Source organism: Petaurus breviceps, unplaced genomic scaffold (assembly GCF_028583685.1).
Source record: "Petaurus breviceps papuanus isolate PSGF00001 unplaced genomic scaffold, PetGlider_PUasm1.0 90925, whole genome shotgun sequence".
NCBI lineage: Eukaryota > Metazoa > Chordata > Mammalia > Diprotodontia > Petauridae > Petaurus > Petaurus breviceps.
Window position 1 is genome coordinate 9479516 of NW_027187380.1, and position 22327 is coordinate 9501842.

Sequence of the window (22327 nt, forward strand, 5' to 3'; positions counted from 1 at the left end):
TCTTGTAATTGCTAATAACTGCCCAGTACAACATAGCTCTTGTGTTGCCCCTTGGGTCACAGCCAGGAACAAATCTGTGCCTAGAACTAGAGGTTTTTCATGAACTATTGAAATTTCTGAATTACTGAAATTAAAGTACCAGGAAACATATCTGGATTACATGATATAAGAGAGCTTCTAGGTCAGGTAAGACTCTTACATCAGTCTTCTAAGGCAAGGAACACTGCTTTCACCTCAGAGAACATTGAACCATTTAACTCCCTAAAAGGACCTCCACAAAAATGAGAAGGGTTGATTTTGCGAAGTCTAAAAATAAATCTAAACATACATAAAGACAAGTCCTATATAGGTCAATTTTTAGGCTAAAGATACTTTCTAAATGCATCACCAGTGAGATGTCACAAAGTCTCTTTCTTCTGGAGTAAGCAAAGATACCTTAAATGTTGCTCGTATGACAATTAAAGATAGATTGACTTTACATAAGAGTTAAGCGAATGATGAGAACCAATCAGACTCATAAACAAAAGGCATACATTAACAGTTAAATAGGGAAGATTGCAGCTGGCCATATAGGAAGTTTTTGTTTGTGTCTGGTTAGGTTTCCAGAGTTAAAGATTGGCTGTGCTGAACAAAAGTTGTTTTCCAGTTTGTGATTGGGTGAGGTATGCCACTCAAAGTAAGGAGTGGAGCCTATTTTCTTTATGAGCTCAGAAAAATATCCTTTTTTCCCTTTAAAATAAAGTAGCAGTCCTGTCATCATCTTACCATTGCAGTAATTTCAGCATCCTCCACACCTCACCCATTTTTATAAGAAACAAGCCCACATATTTGGAGCTCCCTAGGGAAATAAGACAACCACACATTTCATGGAAGAGTTTAGAAGAAAACATAAACTATTTCTTCAATTGAAACTATAGCCAATGGATGACATAGGTAGTATAGAATCCCCACCATTTTGCATATTTATGTCACAAAGAATTAAAAGTGATATGAAGGTAAGATTATTTAAGTCTCTATATGGCAAAAAAAAAAAACTTAACTCGCCTTTCTTGCTAATAATTGTGTGAAGCTTACTGTATCCCTGTATTTCATGGGGTCTATAGTATTTCACCCAGGAGGATAAAAGTCTTTGTCACACATCACTCCCCTTCTCCAGGCCTGAGACTTTAAGAAGTTCTGGCTCTACCAAAGGAGACAGAATGAATTAATGATTGAAAGTGCACTAGAAATCTAATGAAAATAAAGAAAGTTGGCCCAGGTCCTCAGGACTACTGTTTTTTGAGATATCAGAACCAAGAGTATTATGGTGCCTCCTGCCACATCCAGGTTCCAAGAACCTGTCTGTGTCTATCATCTATTCAAAATCCTTGCTCACAGTCATTTATGTTCCTCTAAATTGCTTCAGCCTCCAACCAAGAATTAAATATGTGACATCATAGTAAGACAAGGACACTTTAAAGAGAATGCAAGATAAATAACAAGCAATAAAGAGAAATATAAGGCACTCTGACAATTTCTACAACTACCTCTCCCCATATCTATAGTACTAGAAAGGTCCACTTGTTCTCCTCCCTGTGCTGCTTTTTCAAAACAGCACTACAATCTATGAAACAGAAAAGAGTATTAATAATTTTCATAGTCAGTGACCACTTTAGTCTAAATGCCAGAAACAGTATCATTTCCTGGCATGAGGCTACTTCAGGTGGGGAGTTGGGGGATGGGGGGTGGGATAAGAAGATAATGCTATCTCTGGTAGGTTTGAGACACAGCACAAGGAAAGCCTCCCTCCTGAGTTTAGACACCATGTATCTTCAGGCTTATGATAAAATCAGTTACGTCAGAAACATCTATTTACTAGCATAGGAAATTTCTCTGTTAGTGTCCCATTACAGTAGGAAGAAGTGTTCTCAACAGATTCAGATGGAGATTATCTTTCCAAAAGACCTTCTATCAAGGCAGAGCTTGATAAATTAATAGGAGAAATGTAGGAAGGAAAATGGGGAAAGGGCACCTGAAGAGAGAAGAAAAGACCAAAGGAGAAGTGATCACATGAGAAGGAAAAACAGAAGAGACTTAGTTTCTCTGCTGGTGATTGTCTAGTTTATTGTTACCACCCCATTTGCTGCAAATTTGTAACCACTGGTTTTTATTTGTTTCCTTTGAATATTTTCCTTTTAAAACTTAAGTTCACTAAAATAAATGAGTGAACAAGTATTCACTAAGTACCTAACTATTTTCAAGGGCTGAGGATACAAGTACAAAAGTAAGACATTCCCTGCCCCCAGATAACTTAAATTCTAATAGGGAGATATATCACATAGAGGGCAGTATGGGCCGAGGTAGGAAATTTTGGTTTGGGGATTGAGTGGAGCCTCATGGCAGTAGATTGTCTCACATTTTGCAATATAATGATAGCATTAATTTGATTAATGTTCCAATAGCAAGAGGTAGATGGGGTATACTCACAGTGGCAGAGAAGATGGCAAAATGCCAAGCTGGGCAGACCTTGGTTTCCTGGTAGATTGCTAGACAGGAAATGAAGCATGGTCTGGATCTTCTTAGCTACAGTGAGTTAAGTGAGTTTTCACCACCTAATCAAGATAGCTTAGCCCCAGGGAGAAGTGTCAAAGCCAAGAAGATTAACTGGATGGGGAGGTAGGGTTTGGATGGTCTCTGGTGGTCTAGGTCTGCAGGGTCATTATTTGGGGGAGGGGAGGCAGGAAGGAGACAACTGCAGGGCAAATGGCAAAGTGGCCATGTTAGGCCCTAATTTCTTGCAAAACACATTGATCTCAGTTAAATAGCAGTTGTATTCTTCAAATATCATACTGGTTGCCATACAGAAAGCTGAGATATGAAAGGATGAGAATAGACAATTCTCAGACTATATCTTTTTCTCCTTAGCCCTGACGGCTGCAGCTGGAAGGGGCAAGCTAGATGTATGTCGCCTTCTTTTGGAACAAGGGGCAGCAGTGGCCCAGCCAAATCGTCGGGGGGCAGTGCCCTTATTCAGCACTGTTCGGCAAGGTCATTGGCAGGTAAGTGAGATGGATATATTACTATATGAGCTTAAGGCAATCCCAACCAAAACTTATTTTTTTTAATGTGTGGAACCAGTGGGCCACAAGCAATGCCTCCCTCAGTATAGAAAGGAGTTTAATAAATTTTCATTCATCTAGAATAGGGCCGTGTTGGTTAACTGGCTGTTCTGGTTAACCAACTATATATATCACAAATAGATTGTAGTTTTGAAAGAATTAGAATATGCATAACACCAAAACTACTTGGAACCTAATTTGGTCTTTTTACAAATATTTAGAAAGCACTTTAGGGTTGTCATTATGATCACTTGTTATCACTGTGTGGTACTGTGTATATAAAAGATAGAGAATATTGGGATGAAGCCATACCTACCTTATGATACACTCTAGAAGTTACATTTCTAAATAAATCCCTGCCAGTTGATCTCTTGTCTCTTCTTATAACAGTAGAATTCAGAACATGGCAAAAAGAACTTCATTTACATGAACTTAAAAAAAAAATTTTTTAAGCAATTGGGGTTAAGTAACTTGCTCAAGGTTACATGGCCAGTTATTATTTCTGGGTGTGGGGCTAAGTATCTGAGCCCAGATTCAATCCCAGGTCATCCCGACTCTGGGGCCGGTGCTCTTACTGCGCCACCTGGCCGCCCCTGGACTTTTAAATTTTTTGGATACTGGATGAAATGCTAGTTTACTTACTACATTGGAGTATTTGGTAGTAACCTTTGGAAATACCCAAAAGAACAAGAAGACCTAGAAGCTGAACAGTATTGAAGATAGAGTACAAAAATGTTTTCTTTTATTGGATTTCAGCCATAATGACTCATTGCAAGTTTGCAACTTTTAAAATTTGATACAGTAACCATTACACAAAGAATTGCTTTCAAAAGTATTCCCCACATATGCAGTTACAATTTATGTGGATTTCTGTTGGAGTCTGATGACACATTATGGTCATAGTTCCCAAACTTTATGTAACACATTCCCCACTTTTCTTTTTACAAAAAAATATCCATTTTGCATAAAATGATCTACATAAATAATTTTTGCTCATTTTATTTGAATACAATTAAGGATTTATTACAGTTTTCTAACACAAATCAGATATACAATAAACAGAATGTATAAAATAATGTAAATAACCACCATGCTGCATTCAATGTCATAGAATTAAAGAATCATGATTTATTTTCTCCTTGTACAATTGAGGAAACTGTTGCCAAGAGAAAGAAGATTACTTGTCCAAGGCCACAGAAGTAGTAAGTGGCAAAGTCAGCATTTAACCCAAGTCTTCTGACTCCAGAGCTAATGCTCTCTCCACTATACAATTCTGCCTTCCAAAAGAAAAAAAAAAGTAAAACACAATGACAGTCCCTCAAATCTTTCACCTCTGTGCTAGGACACCATAGACACTTGGGATCAAGCATGAGGGAGAGGCATACATGGAGCAGTTGCTTTGTCCCCAGCCCAACCCCTGACCATTCTAGCAACCTTCATTTACCTTCAGGTTGGAATAGAAAAACAAACTGATACACAGAAGGCCAACACAGGAGGGACCTTAAGTGACTTGGCACCTCAGTGCCAGCGGGTCTCCTTGGGCTGTGTCCACAAAGGGCAGCAGCTTAGGTTCTGATCCTACCTGGACAGTGTTTAGCAGAGGGGGAGGTCTGGGATTCCCCTGCAGGCAAGAAGAGAAGGGGCAGGGACATGAGGCTAGAAATGAGAGCCCACAGTCCAGTGTGGGCTCCTTTTCGGCCATCCCCCCAACAGTTTGAACCAATTCACTCTTTTCATCTCACTTTTGTTGATTCTGATTTGAGCTTTGTTTTAAATGGGGGGAAAAGTGCATATATTTATGCTGGAGTTGTGCTCAAAATTTTTTAAAATAATTTTAACTAGTGCTTCACAACCTTCCCTGACAGGATCTCCCATTCCTTCAGGGAGGAACATGCCCCACAATTTTAAAAACCGTGTGTTACAAGATTATTTAGTTACCTTCACTTCTTGGTGATTATTTTCTTAATCTCCTTTTCATTTCGTGACAAGTGAGACAAGCATTAGATGGTCTGTCTTCTCAAGTCCCTTGTTTGCAGGTCACTAGAAACTCAGAGTTTAAATAAAATTTTACTGAGAACTTTACATACATTGAAGATGAGTGACAGATGGTTAGTCCCACTGGCAGAGTTTGGGGAATTCACTTGATATATGTGAAAGAATCCATGTGTCTTCACAGAAACCTTGCTTCAGTACCATCAGTCCCTGTTTCTCTGCATTCTCAGATTGTTGACCTCTTACTCACCCATGGAGCTGATGTTAATATGGCAGACAAGCAAGGCCGAACCCCTCTAATGATGGCAGCTTCAGAGGGCCACCTAGGGACAGTAGATTTCTTACTGGCACAAGGTGAGTTCTTCTTCCATTTTAGGAATCCAGAATTAGTCTATCAGAACCACATGGTTCTGATATGCACAAAGTGTCCACCTAATTTATCACTGATTCCTGGACATTTTAAGAGGGAGTAAAGAAAGGCGTTAAATTAGTTCATTGGCTGGGAACTTAAAGGAAAACTCCAAGTGCTTTATGACACTTCCCATGTCCTTGTCTCATTAACAGATCTAGATATTCATTATTTCTTGACATATTAGTCTCAAGTTTTATCATCCCATATGGCATTTGCCAATTTAACTGCTGACAGTCAGCATTGCCTTGTTTACTGAGAAGGCAGATGCAAGATTGGGCAAATAAAGACAACAGGACTATGTTCTGTTTAAGCCCAAGTCAGAATACAAATACCGAGAAAGTCCTTTTGTCATTTCAGAACCTCCACAAATCTTTTGTTCTAGCAAGGATGTTAGAGAAAGTTATAGTCACACTACAGTCATAAAGCATTTCAGACCCTGCTAGTTCCTTCTGTACTGCTGACCTCAACCACCTCCCACTAAGAGTAATATTTAGCATTTATATTGCATTTTTCAAATATCATCTCATTTAATCCTCACAGCAACCCTAGGATATAGGTGCTAATATTATTCCCATTTGATAGTTAAGGAAACTGAGTCAGACAGAGGTCAAATGACTTGCCCAGGGTCACACAGCTGAGATGTGTCAAGGAGCTAGATTCAAACTCAGGTTTTCTTGACTCTAGGTCATGCACTCTATGGCACCACCTAACTGTCTCTAGGAACATAAAGATAACATGAGTGGTGATTTCTAAGAAGAAACAGCAGAAAGATGACAGATATCATCACTTCATGCCCAACACAGAACAATCCTTGGCATCACCATCAAGTGGTAGTATTTATTTTTGAGCCAGTGGGATTGGATTGATTAATTGATTGTATTAGTTAATATAACTATTAGTAAACATTGGACCTCAGTTTATAGAGTTGTATAGACTTTTGACTATCCCACTCTTACAAAATCGTGCCTAGACAGGAGCAGCTGAGAGCAGTTTTCCCATGGGGAGTGTCAGGAGTCATTCCTCAACTCTCAACTCCTCTGAAGTCAGAGATTTCATGGCCCCCTAGCCAGATCCTCCAGGGGGGGTTAGCCTTTGTCAACTTCAGAGTGACAGGGCTGTGCCAGGATATGTAGGCCATTCCCAGGAACACATAGCTAGCTCCAACTCCCTAGCACCAGCTATCAGACTGAGGAAGATCTGGGCTTCCTCCATTGATTCCCACTGCCACCAGATGCTGGTTGAGGAGCTGAGTTCACATAATGATACAACAGTGATCGCCTTTCTACAGCTACATACCGGTATTGCCTCCCGCATGCCAGCAGAGATTCACTTAAAAACAGAGTCCAAATGCTCGCTCTTCTTCACCACTGGAAATGTGCTCATCGAAAGGCTATTTAATTTCTCCATGGTAATAGGGGGTTTCAATCATGAAAATATTATAGGATGATTTCTCATGATTTTCTTTGTGTTCTTCATATTCCCCATATCCCTTGTTTTGGGGGTTTTTTTGTTTTTTTTTGGAGGGGGGAAGGCAGAGCAATTGGGATTAAGTGACTTGCCCAACGTCACACAGCTAGTAAGTGTCAAGTGTCTGAGGCTGGATTTGAACTCAGGTCCTTCTGATTCCAGGGCTGGTGCTCTATTCACTGTGCCACCTAGCTGCCCCAATGTCCCTTGTTTTTGAAAAGCCAGTTTATCTCTAAGTCTTCCTTTGGATTTATAGGGCCCTGCTTCCCCTCAGTATTGGAAATCTGAAACCTTCCTATTCCATTGGTTCAACCCATTCTATCACTGCAGGAGAGCCAGGCCTTATCCTAAGAATCTCTAAGTGCTGCACCTGGGTGGCCTCCTTAGAATTCTCTCTGCAATCAAAATTATCCATTAGAATCACTGCTCCATTTACAGATTGCACTTAGCAATATGAAAAAATGTTAACAACTCAGTACATAAATAGTAGTTGTTAATATTAAAGGTCTGATTTCTTCCATTCCCCCATGAGAGGCAGAGAACTGTGGTTATCTCTCATTACAGAAGGCATAACAAAGTAGTCAGGCAAGGTCATTGCTAAAGGGGCCTCAACCTAGCAAGAGCACAGTTCAAATGAGAACTCAGGTCTTCTTACAGCTGAGGGAGGGAGGCTGGGAAGTGTCCCAAACTCACAAAGTTGATCTCTAACTTAGTGTTGTTGTGCAGTCATTTCAGTTGTGTCCAATTCTTTATGTCCTCATTTGGGGTATTCTTGGCAGAGATACTGGAATGGTTTTGCCATTTCCTTCTCCAGTTCATTTTACAAATGAGGAAACTGAGGCAAACCGGGTTAAGTGACTTGCCCAGGGTCACACAGCTAGTAAATGTCTGAGAACAGCCTTGAACTCATGAACTCAAGTCTGCCTGACTTCAAGCTGGGCATTCAGTTCACTGCATCACATAGTTGCCCCCCAACTTAGTTAACAAGTGTTAATATTGAGTAGCATCAATATGCAAACATTAATGTTTGTTGAATGAATGAATGAATTCAGGAAACCACTGTTAGATTACTATTGAAGGATACAAAAGAAGTAGAAGATAAAGCCTTGTACTCTAGTAAGAGAGACAGAAATTTTGAAATCAGCACATAAAGATTTTCCAGATGGTTTATCACAGAACAGAAGAATGTAAATTCAGAAGAGAAGCAAATATAGACTAAAGGAGTGATTCAAATGGTACTGGGCAATGGAAGAAAGCTTCCTAGAGAAAGTGAGTTTTCCAGCATTCTTCGTTACTTAGACTTGTGTGCTTTACTTGAACAGATTTTCTTCCCTCTTGGTACAGTCATCAGGCACCAGAGTGCTACTGCACCTTCCAGGGCCCACTCAGTATGTGGTAGGTCCAGGTCTCCTATCCCTCCATGCCCTCTAAATAGGAGACATCTTCTGGGGTCATCAACATCATCAGCTATAGACAGTAATCTATGATGGGATAGACCTTAGGAATGCAAAGAGGAAAGACATAACCCCTCACCTATAAAAAGAAAGGGATTGATAAGATGACTTCTAAAGTCCCTCTAAACCTCTAACCCTGTGAGCCTCTAATCAACAATCAGTCAGCAGATATTAAGCATTTACCACGTGCCAGGTACTGATACAATGAAGAAGCAAAAACAGTCCCTGCCCTCAGATCTTACATTGCAATGAGGAAGGCAGCATGAAAGATTAATAATACATGGTAGATATATTAAGTGCCAAAGAAGCAACAGGCAGTGTGCTGTAGAATTTCAGAGGAGGGAATATGTTAAAGAGAAAGTTGAAATTAATCTCGACCTTTAAGGAAATGTAGAATTTCGGTTACAGAAAAGTCTACAGCATTTCAGATGGGACAAAATAAGAACAAAAAGGAGAAAGCACATATGGCATTTGTGGAGGAAGAGGGGGGGAGTAAGTAGATGGTCTGGTTTCAATGAAGGGTTCATGTAAGAGAGTAGGAGGAGATGAAGGTGGAAAGGCAAATTGAGACCAAATTGGAGAAGGCTTAAATAACAGGCTAAGTAGTATGAAGTTTCTTTCATAAGCAGTTTGTAATAGGCAGTCCAATACAAAAGCATGGTTAGGTAATTCCCTCCCACACTATTCAGCAACATAGGAATAAGAGTAAAGGAGGTATATGATGGGAATAAAACCAGGTAGGGTTGGTAAGGCATGAGTGGGAATAGAATTTGAGTACAAAGAATTTAAGAGCTGAAAATACTGTAGAGTTGAAGTGGTTGACCAATGGCCAAGATTGGGAATGGAGGATAGTGAGATGGAAGGAGAAGCCATGGCCTGGGAGAGCAATGAAGGTTTAAAGGGTAGAATCACTAGAGGTTATGGCAAAGATAGAGAACAGAAAGAAGAGCAGCAGCCCCGGAGTCAGGAGGACCCGAGTTCGGTTCCGGCCTCAGACACTTAGCACCCACACAAAAAAACTAGCCGTGCAACCTTGGGCAAGCTACTTAACCCCAATTGCCCTCCAAAAGGCAAAAAAAAAAAGAATGGAAGGGGTGATAGGGAGGTCTCAGTCATAGTCCTTATGGGTGATGGTGAGAGATTTTGTGTGGCTGAGCTAGAGTGAAGGGGGGGAAGGTCATGAGAGTTGAAGAAGGTGATGAAGTAAGAGGCCAGGGTGTTTAAGGGGACATTAACATTTTTACTGAATTCCTCAAGTATAAGGGCAGGGATTGTGGTATTGAGGAAGACTGTGAGAGCAGGGTTTGTTTCATTTTTGTTTTTGTATCCTTGGTGGTTAGCACAAGTGCCTGGTACATGGTAAGTATTTAATTGTTGATTATTGATTGTGAGGCAGCAGTGACCTAGGAGACTATAAATAATTGTTGTTAGGATATGAATAAGGTGATAAAAACAAATGAGAGTGAATCTTGAAGAAGAAAAGGTAGTTGAATTGATGGCATCAGAGGAAAGGTTTGGAAATTTTACTGAAGAGTAAAAAGTATCCTCCTTCTGATCCAGTATGTTGGAAATAATGAGATAAGATGCATGCAGTATTGGGAAGGGTAGTTAGAAATGCATTATCCTCTGAGGGATGCCAAATTTCCAGGAGCAATTTTTAATGCTGAAGTGCATTAGCTACCTTTCTAGGCTTCTTTCATAGCACTCAAATTTACAAATGCTCTATTACAGCCAAATTGGACCACTAGGTATTCCCCAAACTCATGCTTCAGCTGGGGCTCCCATGCATTCACACAAGCCAACCCCCATGTTTGGAATGCATTCCTCATTGATCTACACTTTTACAAATTTTTGTCTTCCTCTAAGGCTCAACTCAACGGCCACCTCATCTGTGAAGCCTTCCCTGATTATTCCCACCACCACCAGGACCCTCCTCAATTTTCCCAATACTATACTTAAACATTTATATACTATACCTTCCCACCAGAGCTTAGTCTTTAAGTGCAAAGACTAATTAATATTTTGATTGTATCCCAGTACCTAGCAGAGTGCCTTACACATAGTAGGCCCTTAATAAATGTATGTTGAATTAATATAGCATTTTAAGATTTAGATGACAGAGGACACAAACATTTATTAAGCACTTGCTATGTGCCAGGCACTGTGCTGGATTAGCAAAACATTTTTCTCACAGGGACTCTGTGAGATAAGTAGCATAAGTATTATTATTTCCATTTTGCAGATGAGGAAACTGAGTATCAGAAAAGGAAAGTGACTTGCCAGTGGTCACACAGGTAGGAAGTAGAGTAGCCAAGAGTAGGAGTCAAGTCTGTGTAATCCCTTCCACTCTACTATCTAGTTGCCATCAAGTCAGCTTTCCTTCCTGCAGTGATTTCTTGTTCCTTTTACCCCTGACCTCATACTTGTTGTTCCAGGTGCCTCCATTGCCCTTATGGACAAAGAGGGATTGACAGCCCTCAGCTGGGCTTGCTTAAAGGGCCACCTCCCAGTGGTCCGCTCACTTGTGGAGAATGGGGCTGCCACAGATCATGCTGACAAGAATGGCCGCACCCCACTGGATCTAGCAGCTTTCTATGGAGATGCTGAAGTGGTGAGTAACCTTCAAGAAATAAAAGAAGCTGTCTCTGTGAACACAGACCATGAGGTAGTAGCAGTTAATACTGTGCAAAGCAGATGGTTAAGGATAAGTGTGAGTTACATCAGCTCTTAGGGAAGAGAGAGCTATTTGGGGGCCTATTTATGTAAGTTCAACAGTTTCCTGTTCTCGTATTTGACTGTCTATTGGAGTGCAGAAAACATGCCAGTAATCATTGAAGGCAGGGGAATTGTTACAGCCTGAATAAAGCACCTTAGTTACCTCTGACCCCTCCCTCTTCCTCACCCCAAATATCAATTCACTTGCCAAATGCTGTCATTTCTACCTCTACAGTATGTCTCATATCTCTATTCACACGGCCACCACTCTTGGTAGATCAAGCCCTCATCACCTCTTACCTAGTCTATTGTAAATTCTCCCTAACTGCCTTCCCTCCCTTGAGACTCTCCCCTCCACACAGCTGTCAAAGTGATTTTTCTAAAACACAGGTCTGACACTGCCATTCTCCTATTGAGAAAACTCCAGTAGTTCTCTGTTTCCTCTAGAATAAAATATAAACAAAATCTTCTTATTTTATCTTTTGTAAGAGCTGAAAATACTGTAGAGTTGAAGTGGTTAACCAAAGGCCAAGATTGGGAATGGAGGATAGTGAAATGCAAGCAGAAGTCATGGCCTGGGAGAGCCTGTTATTTATTTTTTTACAAACTGACCCAGACCTACCTTTCTAACTTTTTAGATAGATGATAGACATATAAAGTATTTATTAAGTACTTACTTTTAAGTGCCAGATACTGTGTTAAGCACTGGGAAAATAAGCAAAAAACTGCAGTCCCTACCCTTAAAGGGCTTATATTCTAGTGGAAAAAAAACAACCTATAAAAGGAGCTAGAAAGTCAGGAGATGATGTGAGAGAGGGGGAATCAGGGTCAAGGGTGGTCAAGGATGTCAAGGATGGAGCTAGGAGTAGGGGTATATGCTAGGAGCATGGGTATCTCCTAAAATGGTGGTCTGGGTCAGGAATTCACAGTCAGAGATGAGGAGCACAGGACTGGAGGTGAGAGTAAATCATTATACATTATTCCCCGCTATGGCTCAGCCACACTGCTCTTGTTGCTCCTCACACACGATGCTCTGTCTCCCAATCTCTCATCTTTGTATCTTTTCACTGGCTGCTCACCATGCCTTGGAATGGTCTCCCTCCTAACTCCTACCTTGTAGATGTCTTGTGTTTCTTTCAACACTCACTTCAAGCACCACGTTTTACATCAGATCACAGCTCTTAGTATCCTCCTTGTATTTTTGTATGTAATCTCTTCTAATAATAGCTTCCCCAAGGGGAAGGGGGCACTGTGTCTCCCTTTCTACCAAGGGGCCTATCTGCTCTGGACCTGGATATGTATGGAATATGCCAGGTTTAGTCCTTCCTAGGGAAACCTGACCTTGAATGAGGGAGTTTAGACTCCCTTTCCTCATACTCTTTGGTTCCTCAAGGCACTTACCCCAGTACCTGGGGGGGGGTGGAGGGGAGGGGGGAATTCACTTCAGGACTAGGCTTTGGCTCATAATAGACACATAGATAGATGTGTCTCCAAAGCAGAGAGTAGAAAAGATATTTGATGTATGACGTATGAAGTGAGTATAAGACAATTTATTTTCTATACACAAAAGAACTGCTAAACATAAAATGCTCACAATCCCACATTGACAGACTTGTAAACAAGATTCAGTAATTTCATATAACTACTGGTGGCCTGATGGATAGGCTGTCGGACTTAAGAGTCAGGAAGACATCTTTCTGTGCCTCTCTTCCCCCATCTGTAAAATGGGGGAAAGAGGAAAGCAGTTGACTGGATTTGACAGCCTCTGACAGCCCTTCTAGCCCTAAATCTATGAGAGTATAACATACTGTCCCAGGAAGCGGAGGCTTAAACCTCATCAGAACATAAAGCAGTTTATGGGACCACTGAATAGGCTTTCTTATGAACTATAAACTTATGAACTATCCCCTCAAAGTCTGTCTTTTGGCCAGCTAGGCCAGGGCTAGCACTTCTCTTGTGGGTCATGTTTTCCAATGCATCCCCATAAATGTTTGTTGATTAACTGGTTGGTTAGTCTCACAGCCTACCTAAAGCCAGATGCTGGGGAACAGAAATGCAGCTGCTTACATCCCCGATAGATTTGTGCTATCCCACCAAGCCCAGACTAATGACTTTATTTATTTGATGTCCTAGGTACAATTCCTGGTGGATCATGGGGCCATGATCGAGCATGTTGACTACAGTGGGATGCGTCCCCTGGACAGGGCAGTGGGATGCCGAAACACTTCTGTCGTAGTCACCCTTCTGAAGAAAGGAGCCAAGATAGGTAGGGGACAGGGAGAAGGTGCTGGCCACCTGCACCCTGGGCAGGACTGGTCTCACAGTCTTAACGCCCCAAACGTGTGGTATGAGTGTGGGTGTACTGCCCACACTCCATGATTCTACATTACTGCTGCCCAAGTAAACAGAAAGATGCCTGGCACAGAGAGCACCCTCAGAGCTCCTGTCTGTAATACCCTGTGACCAGCATTGGCCAGCGGTCTCCTAGGACTGTGACCCTGATACCTCTGTACCAGCCCCATCTCACAACTCTCCCAGTGAGCCTGCTTCCCCTCGCTCTGAACGTGCTTTTATATTCTCCGGTCCCTGCGCTACTGCTGCCCTCAGCTGCTCCCCGATCCCATGGGCCTAGAGAAGGGGTTGGCTGGTATGCCAGCTTTCTTGCTGCCTGCCTCTCACTGCTGCTTTTTCCTTCTTTTTTTTTCACCTTCATCCATTTTTTTTCCTCTCCTACAACTTTTTGTTTTCTCCTTTCTTTGAAGGTTGTCAGACGTTACCGAGTCGCCCACGAGGTATATCTCACCGCTGTCAGCATCAGGCCCAGTCTGATGGCTTGGTCAGCTTTGCCTTCTCCTCTTTGATTTAGCTTGCATGAGTTCCCCACACTTCTAATCTTTTAATTTACTACACCTTAAAAGAAGATTTATTTTAATGACTGTTGTAGAGAATAACTTGAACTTTTGACAACTAACTGGGAAAACTGGGTGGGTTCTTTCAGGCCGCCTGTGAACTAATCAGCTTAACCCTTCCTTCCTTCCCCTTTTTTGGGTGAAGTCAGCTCTTTTCTGGACTGTTTGGAATTGGCACTATAAGCCTGGCTCCAAGTGGACCTCTTCCATTCAGGGAGCCTTCTTTGGTCCTTATACATTGAAAGAGGTTTTATCATCTTCACTAATATCCTTTCTACAAAGTGCTTTCTTTCACAATTAAGAGGCCTAAAGCTGGGGCTTTGGAGTCCCAGTTTCCAAAATACATTACCACTAGACTTTTTAAAAATCTTGTCACAATCTCTGTTGTAAACCGTCTCTTCTGATTGTCTGATTTAAAATTTTTAGTTTAATTTTTTTTAAACCAAATGATTTCCACAGGCTCTGCTGCCCTCCTGTGGCACTAGTTCACATTTTAAGGTGAATGCAAATCAGACCCTGCTTGTTGCCTTGGAGTAACTTCAAACCTAAAAGAAATGAATTATGGAGCATTATGCTCACACCAAGTTGTTCTCTCAGCAGAAATTCCCCCAGGATATTTTTTTCACCTAGCTTCCTACCACCCTTGCATTGTATGAGTTTTTTACCCATCATGCATCCTGTACACTACAGGTCCAGCCACTTGGGCGATGGCCACCTCCAAACCAGACATCATGATCATCCTGTTGAGCAAGCTGATGGAGGAAGGAGACATGTTTTATAAGGTATGAAGAGGTAGTGGACAGAATATCAAAATAGCCACTGGTTGCTTTGTAGCAATTCTAAATATAGAGTCCACCAGTCTTGACCAAACTAACCTTTATTCCTGGAGGGAGATTTACTAAGGAAAAGTGAATGGAATGACTTCCCTAAAATTATGCTGGAATTGGAACTTAGAAGGTTCTGGTTCTGTGTGTCCCCAATATGAAGGTCCATCCTCTTATAGTGACCAGGGAACAGCTATAAGCAAAGGTCAAGCAGCCTTACCAAATCCAGTTCACATTCTGCTCAAAGCACAGGCTATTTGACCACTTCAGATTGGATTTCTTCTCAGGTTGGACTATGAGATTTCTTGCCTATAAAATGAGACAGTTGGACTAAATTATCTCCACAGTCCCAACTCCAGATTTATGATCCTATGCTCTTTGAGATCTCTTCTGACTTTCAAGTTCTATGACTCATTTCATACCAGAACTTAATCTGTCAGCCTAGATATTATTGAGCCTATTAAATGGAAAAGGGGGGGAAAATCAGGGAGCAGGAATTAAATCAAAATCATTTTGCCCAACAGCCATTTTCATTCTGTAGAGCAAGGAAATTCACTTTTAGCTTTGGCAGGAAGTCACTGATCTCACAGACAAAAGGCTTACAGTAAATGGTAATAACTTCCTAACAGAGGTTGTGTAGTTTGGTCAGTAAAGAGTTGGCCTCACAGTATTGGGTTCAAGTCTTGCCTCTTCTGCATACTGACTGTGTAACCCCAAGGAAGTTACCCTCTCAGAGACCCAGAAAATTCTCTAAGAACATAAGTTGCAGAACAGTTGTTGATCTTCATGTTTCTTCACAAGCGTTTCCTACACCAGTAAAATCACAGGTCCCATCAAAGAAAAAACAAAAAACTTCCCAACATTCCTAAATGAGAACTTTATCTTGAAGTCATTCATTAAATAGAAAAAAAAGAGTAAATACACTCCTCTCCTACCTTTTTGCTCATAGTTCCAGCCCAGGATTCTATCTTCTAGTCTTGTTTTCCTCCTTGCAATTTGTTGTCAATTCTCTAAGAATACTATGTGTCAGAATTTACCTTGCTGAGCTTAGATGAATTGGTACAGTATCTCTTCACTCACCCTTATGTCAGAAGTGAACAGTAGATCCCGAGAGAAGCCTTTTGTTTCCTAAGCAGCCTAAAAGCAAGAGCCATGAGGATCCTGGTCCCTAGAAGCTTCATCATACAAGCCCTCATTTGGTGTGGTTTTGGACAAAAATGTGAGCCTTCTAGACTTCTGAGTCTTTATGTCCTAATTGTAATCACATTGCTCTGATGTCCTAAAGTAAGAAATGTTCTTTCCTCCCTAAAATATGGTATAACTGACCCTATGTCCACCCAACTGGCTGACTTAGAAATGTTCTGTGTTCTTCCTTAGTGCATGGAAAGAAAGGCAAAGAGAGACTGACTTGAAAATTCTTGATGAGAGGCAGCTTGGCATAGTAGATAGAGAGTTAACCTCAGGAAGGCCTGGATTGAAGACCTACTTCTGACATATACTGACTATAAGACCCTGGGCAAGGGACTCTCTCATTGCTCTAGATAACTCTCTAAGATTGTGTTAAGCGGTACAGAAGGCACCAACCAGCATTGGTAAGGGGTATTTTCCATAAGAAAACACCAGTGTTCAAAACACCAATGAAATCATGGGTCCAGTCCTTATCTCTATAATCCTCGATAGATGTTAGAGACATGGTGCTGAAATGAGCAGTTCAAAGGGGCAGAAGGGCAAGCATTCCTCAGTCTCTCTGCTTCCTAATTTCTAGTTATGCAAGCCTTGGGGTATTCCAAGCTTCCTGTGGTCACACCACTGAGCCAGCTTTAACCCCACCGAACCTTGCCCTTGAGCAAGGCAACACAGTCCACCCATATTGGATTCTGTTATGGTGCTGATTTTTCCCATAGACATCTGAAGGGAATGACTGATTTACAAATCCCCCAAAACTACCGAGTTGTCTGGTTTCATAACTTTCTACCACTCCTTTCCTCTGAAACAGGGGAAGGGAGCTAAAGGTTATTTTTTTTTCCATCTCTTAGGGACTAGGAGGAGTAGCAGCCGGGTTACTTCGGTCTTTCCTATCCTTTGTGAGAAAGGAGAATCGTTTCCTGCTGTAGGCTAGCAAAGTAGGACTTCAGATAGGAATATTTCCCCTAAAAAGTCAATTGTAGAAATCGTAATAGGAAGTCAGCCCCACCCTAGCATTTCTATTGCCAGAAATGGAAAAGAATCACATACTTTTCAGAGTGAATGAACAATGAACACTGCCTGAGTGGGTTTTAGGGCTGAGAAGAGTGCAGAATAACCACAGAATTGACATCTCTAGCATTTGTGTAGTCCCTCAACCTCATGTGGATTATGCCTCTAAAGCAAGAGCATTTTTCCCCTAGTGTGGAGACTCTCCTTGTAGGCAAAGAAAACTGACACACACTCTTTTTCCTCTGAATTGTTGCTGCCCTTATAGGAAGGGAAGTGGACTGACTCCAAATGTCTTTCCATCACGAGATTCAGGACAGTTCCATGACAGCAGCATGTTAAGGAAGCACACCTTCTGAATCTTACTTTTATAACCCATAAGTATTCTATCAACCTTGTTTTCCCAGTCTGATAAGTTTCATGACAGGTTGAGCCTTCATGTTCCCATCATCAAAGCTGAGCAGGTTATCCCTGTTCTTTCCCCTGGACTAGGGGTTAGAAATGATAGGAAGAAGAGAAGTTAGTGATTAGCTAGCTGGCATAGCTGCTCTGATGAAAAGGAGAGTGGGAACAAGGCTGCCACAGCTTTTAGCAAACTAATAAGTGTTTTTCACCATTGTGTACTCATCATAGAAAGGTAAAGTGAAAGAAGCTGCCCAGCGCTACCAGTATGCCCTGAAGAAATTTCCCAGGGAAGGGTTTGGTGAAGACCTGAAAACCTTCCGGGAATTAAAAGTCTCTCTCCTCCTCAACCTCTCCAGATGTCGCAGGAAAATGAACGTAAGTCCAATGAGTTATCACATCTCTTTTCTTTCACCCTGGAAGCGGCATGCTAAGTGGGTCATCTCACTCCACCAGCTCTTCTTGGGCTCCTGCAGCATCTGTCTCCCATTTAGCACTTGGCTATCTATGGAGCACTGACCTTAAGTACCTTCTGTGTGCAAAGCAACTGGCCAGGCAAGAATGTGAAAACTATCTGGAGTCCAGATCAGGAAAGAGTACTTTGTAGTTTTATGATTTTTTTTCATGATATTGCATTTGTTCTTTGGAAGATAGGAGACCAATAGTCACTGAAATTCCACTTATATCCCCAATGAATGGTAATAGATTGCCATCACCTAAACAACAAATGTATCATTTCCATGTTCAACATTTAAAATTCCTTCATCTGATCACAATCTGTTGTCATTCCACCTTTCCCTCTGCCTTATAACCTTAAAACCTGTTTTTTGTTCTCACTGAAACCTCCAAACTCTTCACCTGTTGTTCTGTCCCAGGCCATCACCCTACACTGGCTATACTCTTGTACCTTCCCCATCTTGACTCCTTGGCCAACCAGTTCAACTCTATAGTGTCCTCTTTTTCTCAAATCCCTTGCCCCCTTATGCAGTTGAAGATCTTGCCCTGCTAAGCCTCAACCTTGGATTACTCCTACTATCTACTGTTCTGTCCCTACTCATGTACTTCTAAAAGAAAGATAGAGAAAAACACAAAATGGTCCAGACTAAATCCACTACAAATTTATGCTACATAATCTCAACTGGGTCCTCATTGCAACAAGACAATACTTTTATACCTCTCTAATTGACTCATGATCCCGTTCACAGCAGCTTTTCTAAACCTTTTCAACCTTCCTCAAATCTCCTGTAACTCCCTCTCTTCCCCATTATCCCCCCATTCCTCTCAGCTGAGGCACATAAATGTGTTTTCAGCTGAGCACCTTGCCTCATATTTCACTGAAAAAATGGAGATCATTCACTCAGAGCTCCTTCTTCTACCATCTTCCTCAACTCACATCACTCAGATGTCTTTTGCCACTTTCTTTTTCAACCTGTCTCACAAGAAGAGGTGATCTTTTTCCTTTGCCAAGGCAAACTGTACACGTGTAATTTCATTCCTTCTCCAGCACACTGCCCCCTCAATTATTACCACTCTCTAACTAATCTTCAATGTCTCTGTCTAGTGGGTGCTTCCCTATTGCCTACAAATATGCCTATGTCTCCTTCGTCCTCAGAAAACCCTCACTTGATCATCCATCACGGATGGCTGTCATTCTCTGTCTCCTCTCTTTTGTAACTATTACTCCTTGATAAAGCCATGTACAATTGGCACCTCCACTTCCTTTCCTCTGACTCTCTTCTAAATTCTCTGCAGTCTGACTTCCAACTTCATCATTCAACTGAAACTGCTTTCTCCAGAGTTACCAATGAGCTCTTAATTACTGGACCTAATGGCCTTATCACAATCCTCATCTTTCTTCATTTCTCTGGAGCCTTTGATACTGTTGATCAACCTCTTCTCCTTGATGTTCTCTTCCCTCTTAAGTTTTCAAAACACAGTTCTCTCCTGATTTTTCTTGTACCTCTCTGACTGTTCCTCCTCTGTCTCCTTTGCTAACTCTTTATCCGGCTCGTGTCCACTATATATGTGGATGTCCCTCGACACTTTGTCCATGGCCATTTTCTTTATATATAATATCTATATATATAAATGGTATTATATAATATATATATTATATACTATATAATATATATATAAAAGGTAATCTCATCAGCTCCAGTGGATTCAACTTTCTTCTCTATGCTGATGATTCTTAGATCTTTTGTGCAGTTTTAATCTCTCTACTGACTTCCAGTCTTCCATCACCAGCTAACTATTAGACATCTTGAACTGAATGTCCCATAAACATCTTGAATTCAGCGTCCAAGACTGAACTTATTTATCTTTTCCCCCATATTGTCCCTTGTTCCCAATTTCCTCATTACTGTCTATCCTCCTCATCATCTAGGCTCACAACCTAGGTGAAATGTTTGACTCTTCATTCTCTCTCACCTCCCCATATCCAATCAGTTGCTAAATCCTTTCATTTCTATTCTGTACTCCCCCTTTTCTCTTATAACACTGACATCACCATGGTACAAGTCATCATCTCTTCAATCCTGGACTATTGCAATAGCCTGCTGATTAGTCAACCTGCCACAAGTCTCTCCTTAATCCATTCCATTCTCCACTTAGCTGTCAGATTGATCTTTCTAAATCATATCTGACCATATCACCCCTCAGTAAACCTCAGTGGCTCTCTGTTCCCTCCAGGATCAAACATAAACTTTGGCTTTCAAAGCCCTCCATAATCTGGCCCTTTCACCTTTCCTGTCTTCTTTTACCTTCTATCCTACCATGTGCTCTGTGATCCAATGACACCAACCTCCTTCTATTTCTCACACACAACACTTCATCTCACAAACTCCAGGCATTTTCACTGTATGTCTCCTGTGCCTTGAATTCTCTCCTTCCTCATCTCCTTCAAGTCTCAACTAAAATCTCACTTTCTGCAAGAAACCCTTCCCAGGCTTCCTTAATCTTAGTGCCTTCCCCCCAATATTATTTTTAATTCACCCTGTAGATTTCCTTTTTATACATAAAAGTTTGATGTTGCCTCCCCCCTTGGTAACTGTGAGCTTCTTGAGAGCAGGGACTGTCTTTTGGCTTTCTATTTCCACCACTTAGCATAGTCCCAGGCACATAGAAGGTGTTTATTAGATGCTTGTTGACTGATTTATCAATTTTTCCAGCTAGATACAGGGCTCTTCTAGAAAAGAACTCTACTTTTACTCTCAACTTCTGAGGGATTTACCTGATCTTTTTCGTTCTCTTATTTGATTTTATGTCCTCTTTACCATTTTTCATTCCAGCTGGTACAATCCGTCCTTATAAACCTGACCATTGTATAATGTGAAAGTATTTACAGATCCTATACTTGATTATAAGCCGCCATGGGGGGGAGGGGAGGGAGGGGGACAAAATGTGAAATTCAAGGAATTGTGGAATTGAACCCTGTAAACTAAAAGGAAACAAACAAATTAATAAATTAAAGAATTAAAAAAAAAACTTGTGAGGGATTGTGTAGTAACATGAAGCCCAGTGATGGCCGCCATCTGCTTCTCTGCCATACTTATTTTAATGGATCCTCAAGAAGAGAAATAGGGGAGGCCAGCAGTAACTCTGGGGAGCTAGAATCCACTTCTCTTTCTTACAGATTGGTTCTTGCCGACTTCCTTAGGTGATGACTTTCAGCTGTCTCCAAGCTTTGACTTTCTTAGGGCAACTGAAAACCGTCTCCTAAGAAAGCCACCAAGTAGAAGTGTATATGGAAGCCAGGTGCATCGAGCTCCCTGGAGCTACGCCCGTCTTTCCTTATGCCTCTTCTTGATGACCCTTCAAAAGAAGTGCAGCAGAGAAGCAGGAAAGGGACATGACATAGACACACATATGAGTACATATATGCACGTGTGCACATATAGGCAGAGATTACTTTGTTTGGGGTCAAAAGTCCTGAGTTTGAATCCTAACTCTGCCACTTATTAGTAAAGTGAAGGGACGTGTCTCTGGGCCTGGTTCCCCATCTGTAAAAGGAAGCACATAGACTAAAGGACCTCAAAGATTCCTTCCAGCAACAAGATCCTGTTAGAGGATAAAAGATTTATGTATGTGTGTACAACAAAGTCAGCAGAAAAAATGATGGGGGAACACAGTTGGATAAGAGTAAATAGTTGAAAGCAGTAGTTCCATAAAATTCCAAATCAGAGCATCTCTTTGAAATATGTGTGTGTATACTTGTCAATCAGAGCATTCCTTTGAGATGGATATACACACATATACATATGTGCAGACACACATACATACACACTTCTAGAGGGAAGTTGGTCAGAAGAGGCAGGAAAAAGTAAACCTTCAATAGATGACTCTTGCTTCACAGACAGTGGTTCTCAGGTGAAGGAACACAAAAGAAATAACTCTCCTGAAAAAGTTTTCTGCCTAATTTAGGCCATGCCATCTGAGCTATGAATCCCAAGAGTTATATACATAAACATCCAAAAAATGCATATGATTTTTTTATTCCCAAATTGCTCGTTATTCATATCTCTGAAGTGACTTGTCTGCGCATCTGTTGTGATAACAGGATTTTGGAATGGCAGAGGAATTTGCTACTAAAGCTCTGGAGCTGAAACCAAAATCTTATGAGGCTTACTATGCACGAGCGAGGGCAAAACGGAGCAGCAGGTGAGAATAGAAGGGTAATGGGATCAAAAGAGACGCTATGGTCCTTCCCTCCTCCCGGCCCCCTCAACATACACGCAGGCTGAAGTGGGGTGGCCTTAGTGCTAGGGGGGAACAAGAACTTAACATGCTCAGCTGCTATAATTGGGTCCCTGGGTACCTGGGGCTCAGAGAAAGTACAAGAATTCTGTGCCTGGGACCTCCT

General features: G+C 41.4%; 1 protein-coding gene across 6 annotated transcripts in view; it reads left to right on the forward strand.

The window, feature by feature from the left end:
• Nucleotides 1-22327, forward strand: part of TANC2 (tetratricopeptide repeat, ankyrin repeat and coiled-coil containing 2) — a 576061-nt gene that overhangs the window by 547253 nt on the left and 6481 nt on the right. For 5 of the 6 annotated variants that reach the window (XM_069076240.1, XM_069076243.1, XM_069076239.1 and 2 more), the window contains 8 exons: nt 2905-3038; nt 5321-5444; nt 10859-11034; nt 13272-13404; nt 13901-13930; nt 14738-14829; nt 17698-17844; nt 22025-22125. In XM_069076240.1, the coding sequence (XP_068932341.1) occupies nt 2905-3038; nt 5321-5444; nt 10859-11034; nt 13272-13404; nt 13901-13930; nt 14738-14829; nt 17698-17844; nt 22025-22125 (937 nt within the window). The remainder of the gene's footprint in view (nt 1-2904; nt 3039-5320; nt 5445-10858; nt 11035-13271; nt 13405-13900; nt 13931-14737; nt 14830-17697; nt 17845-22024; nt 22126-22327) is intronic. The other variant, XM_069076241.1, reaches the window with a different exon arrangement.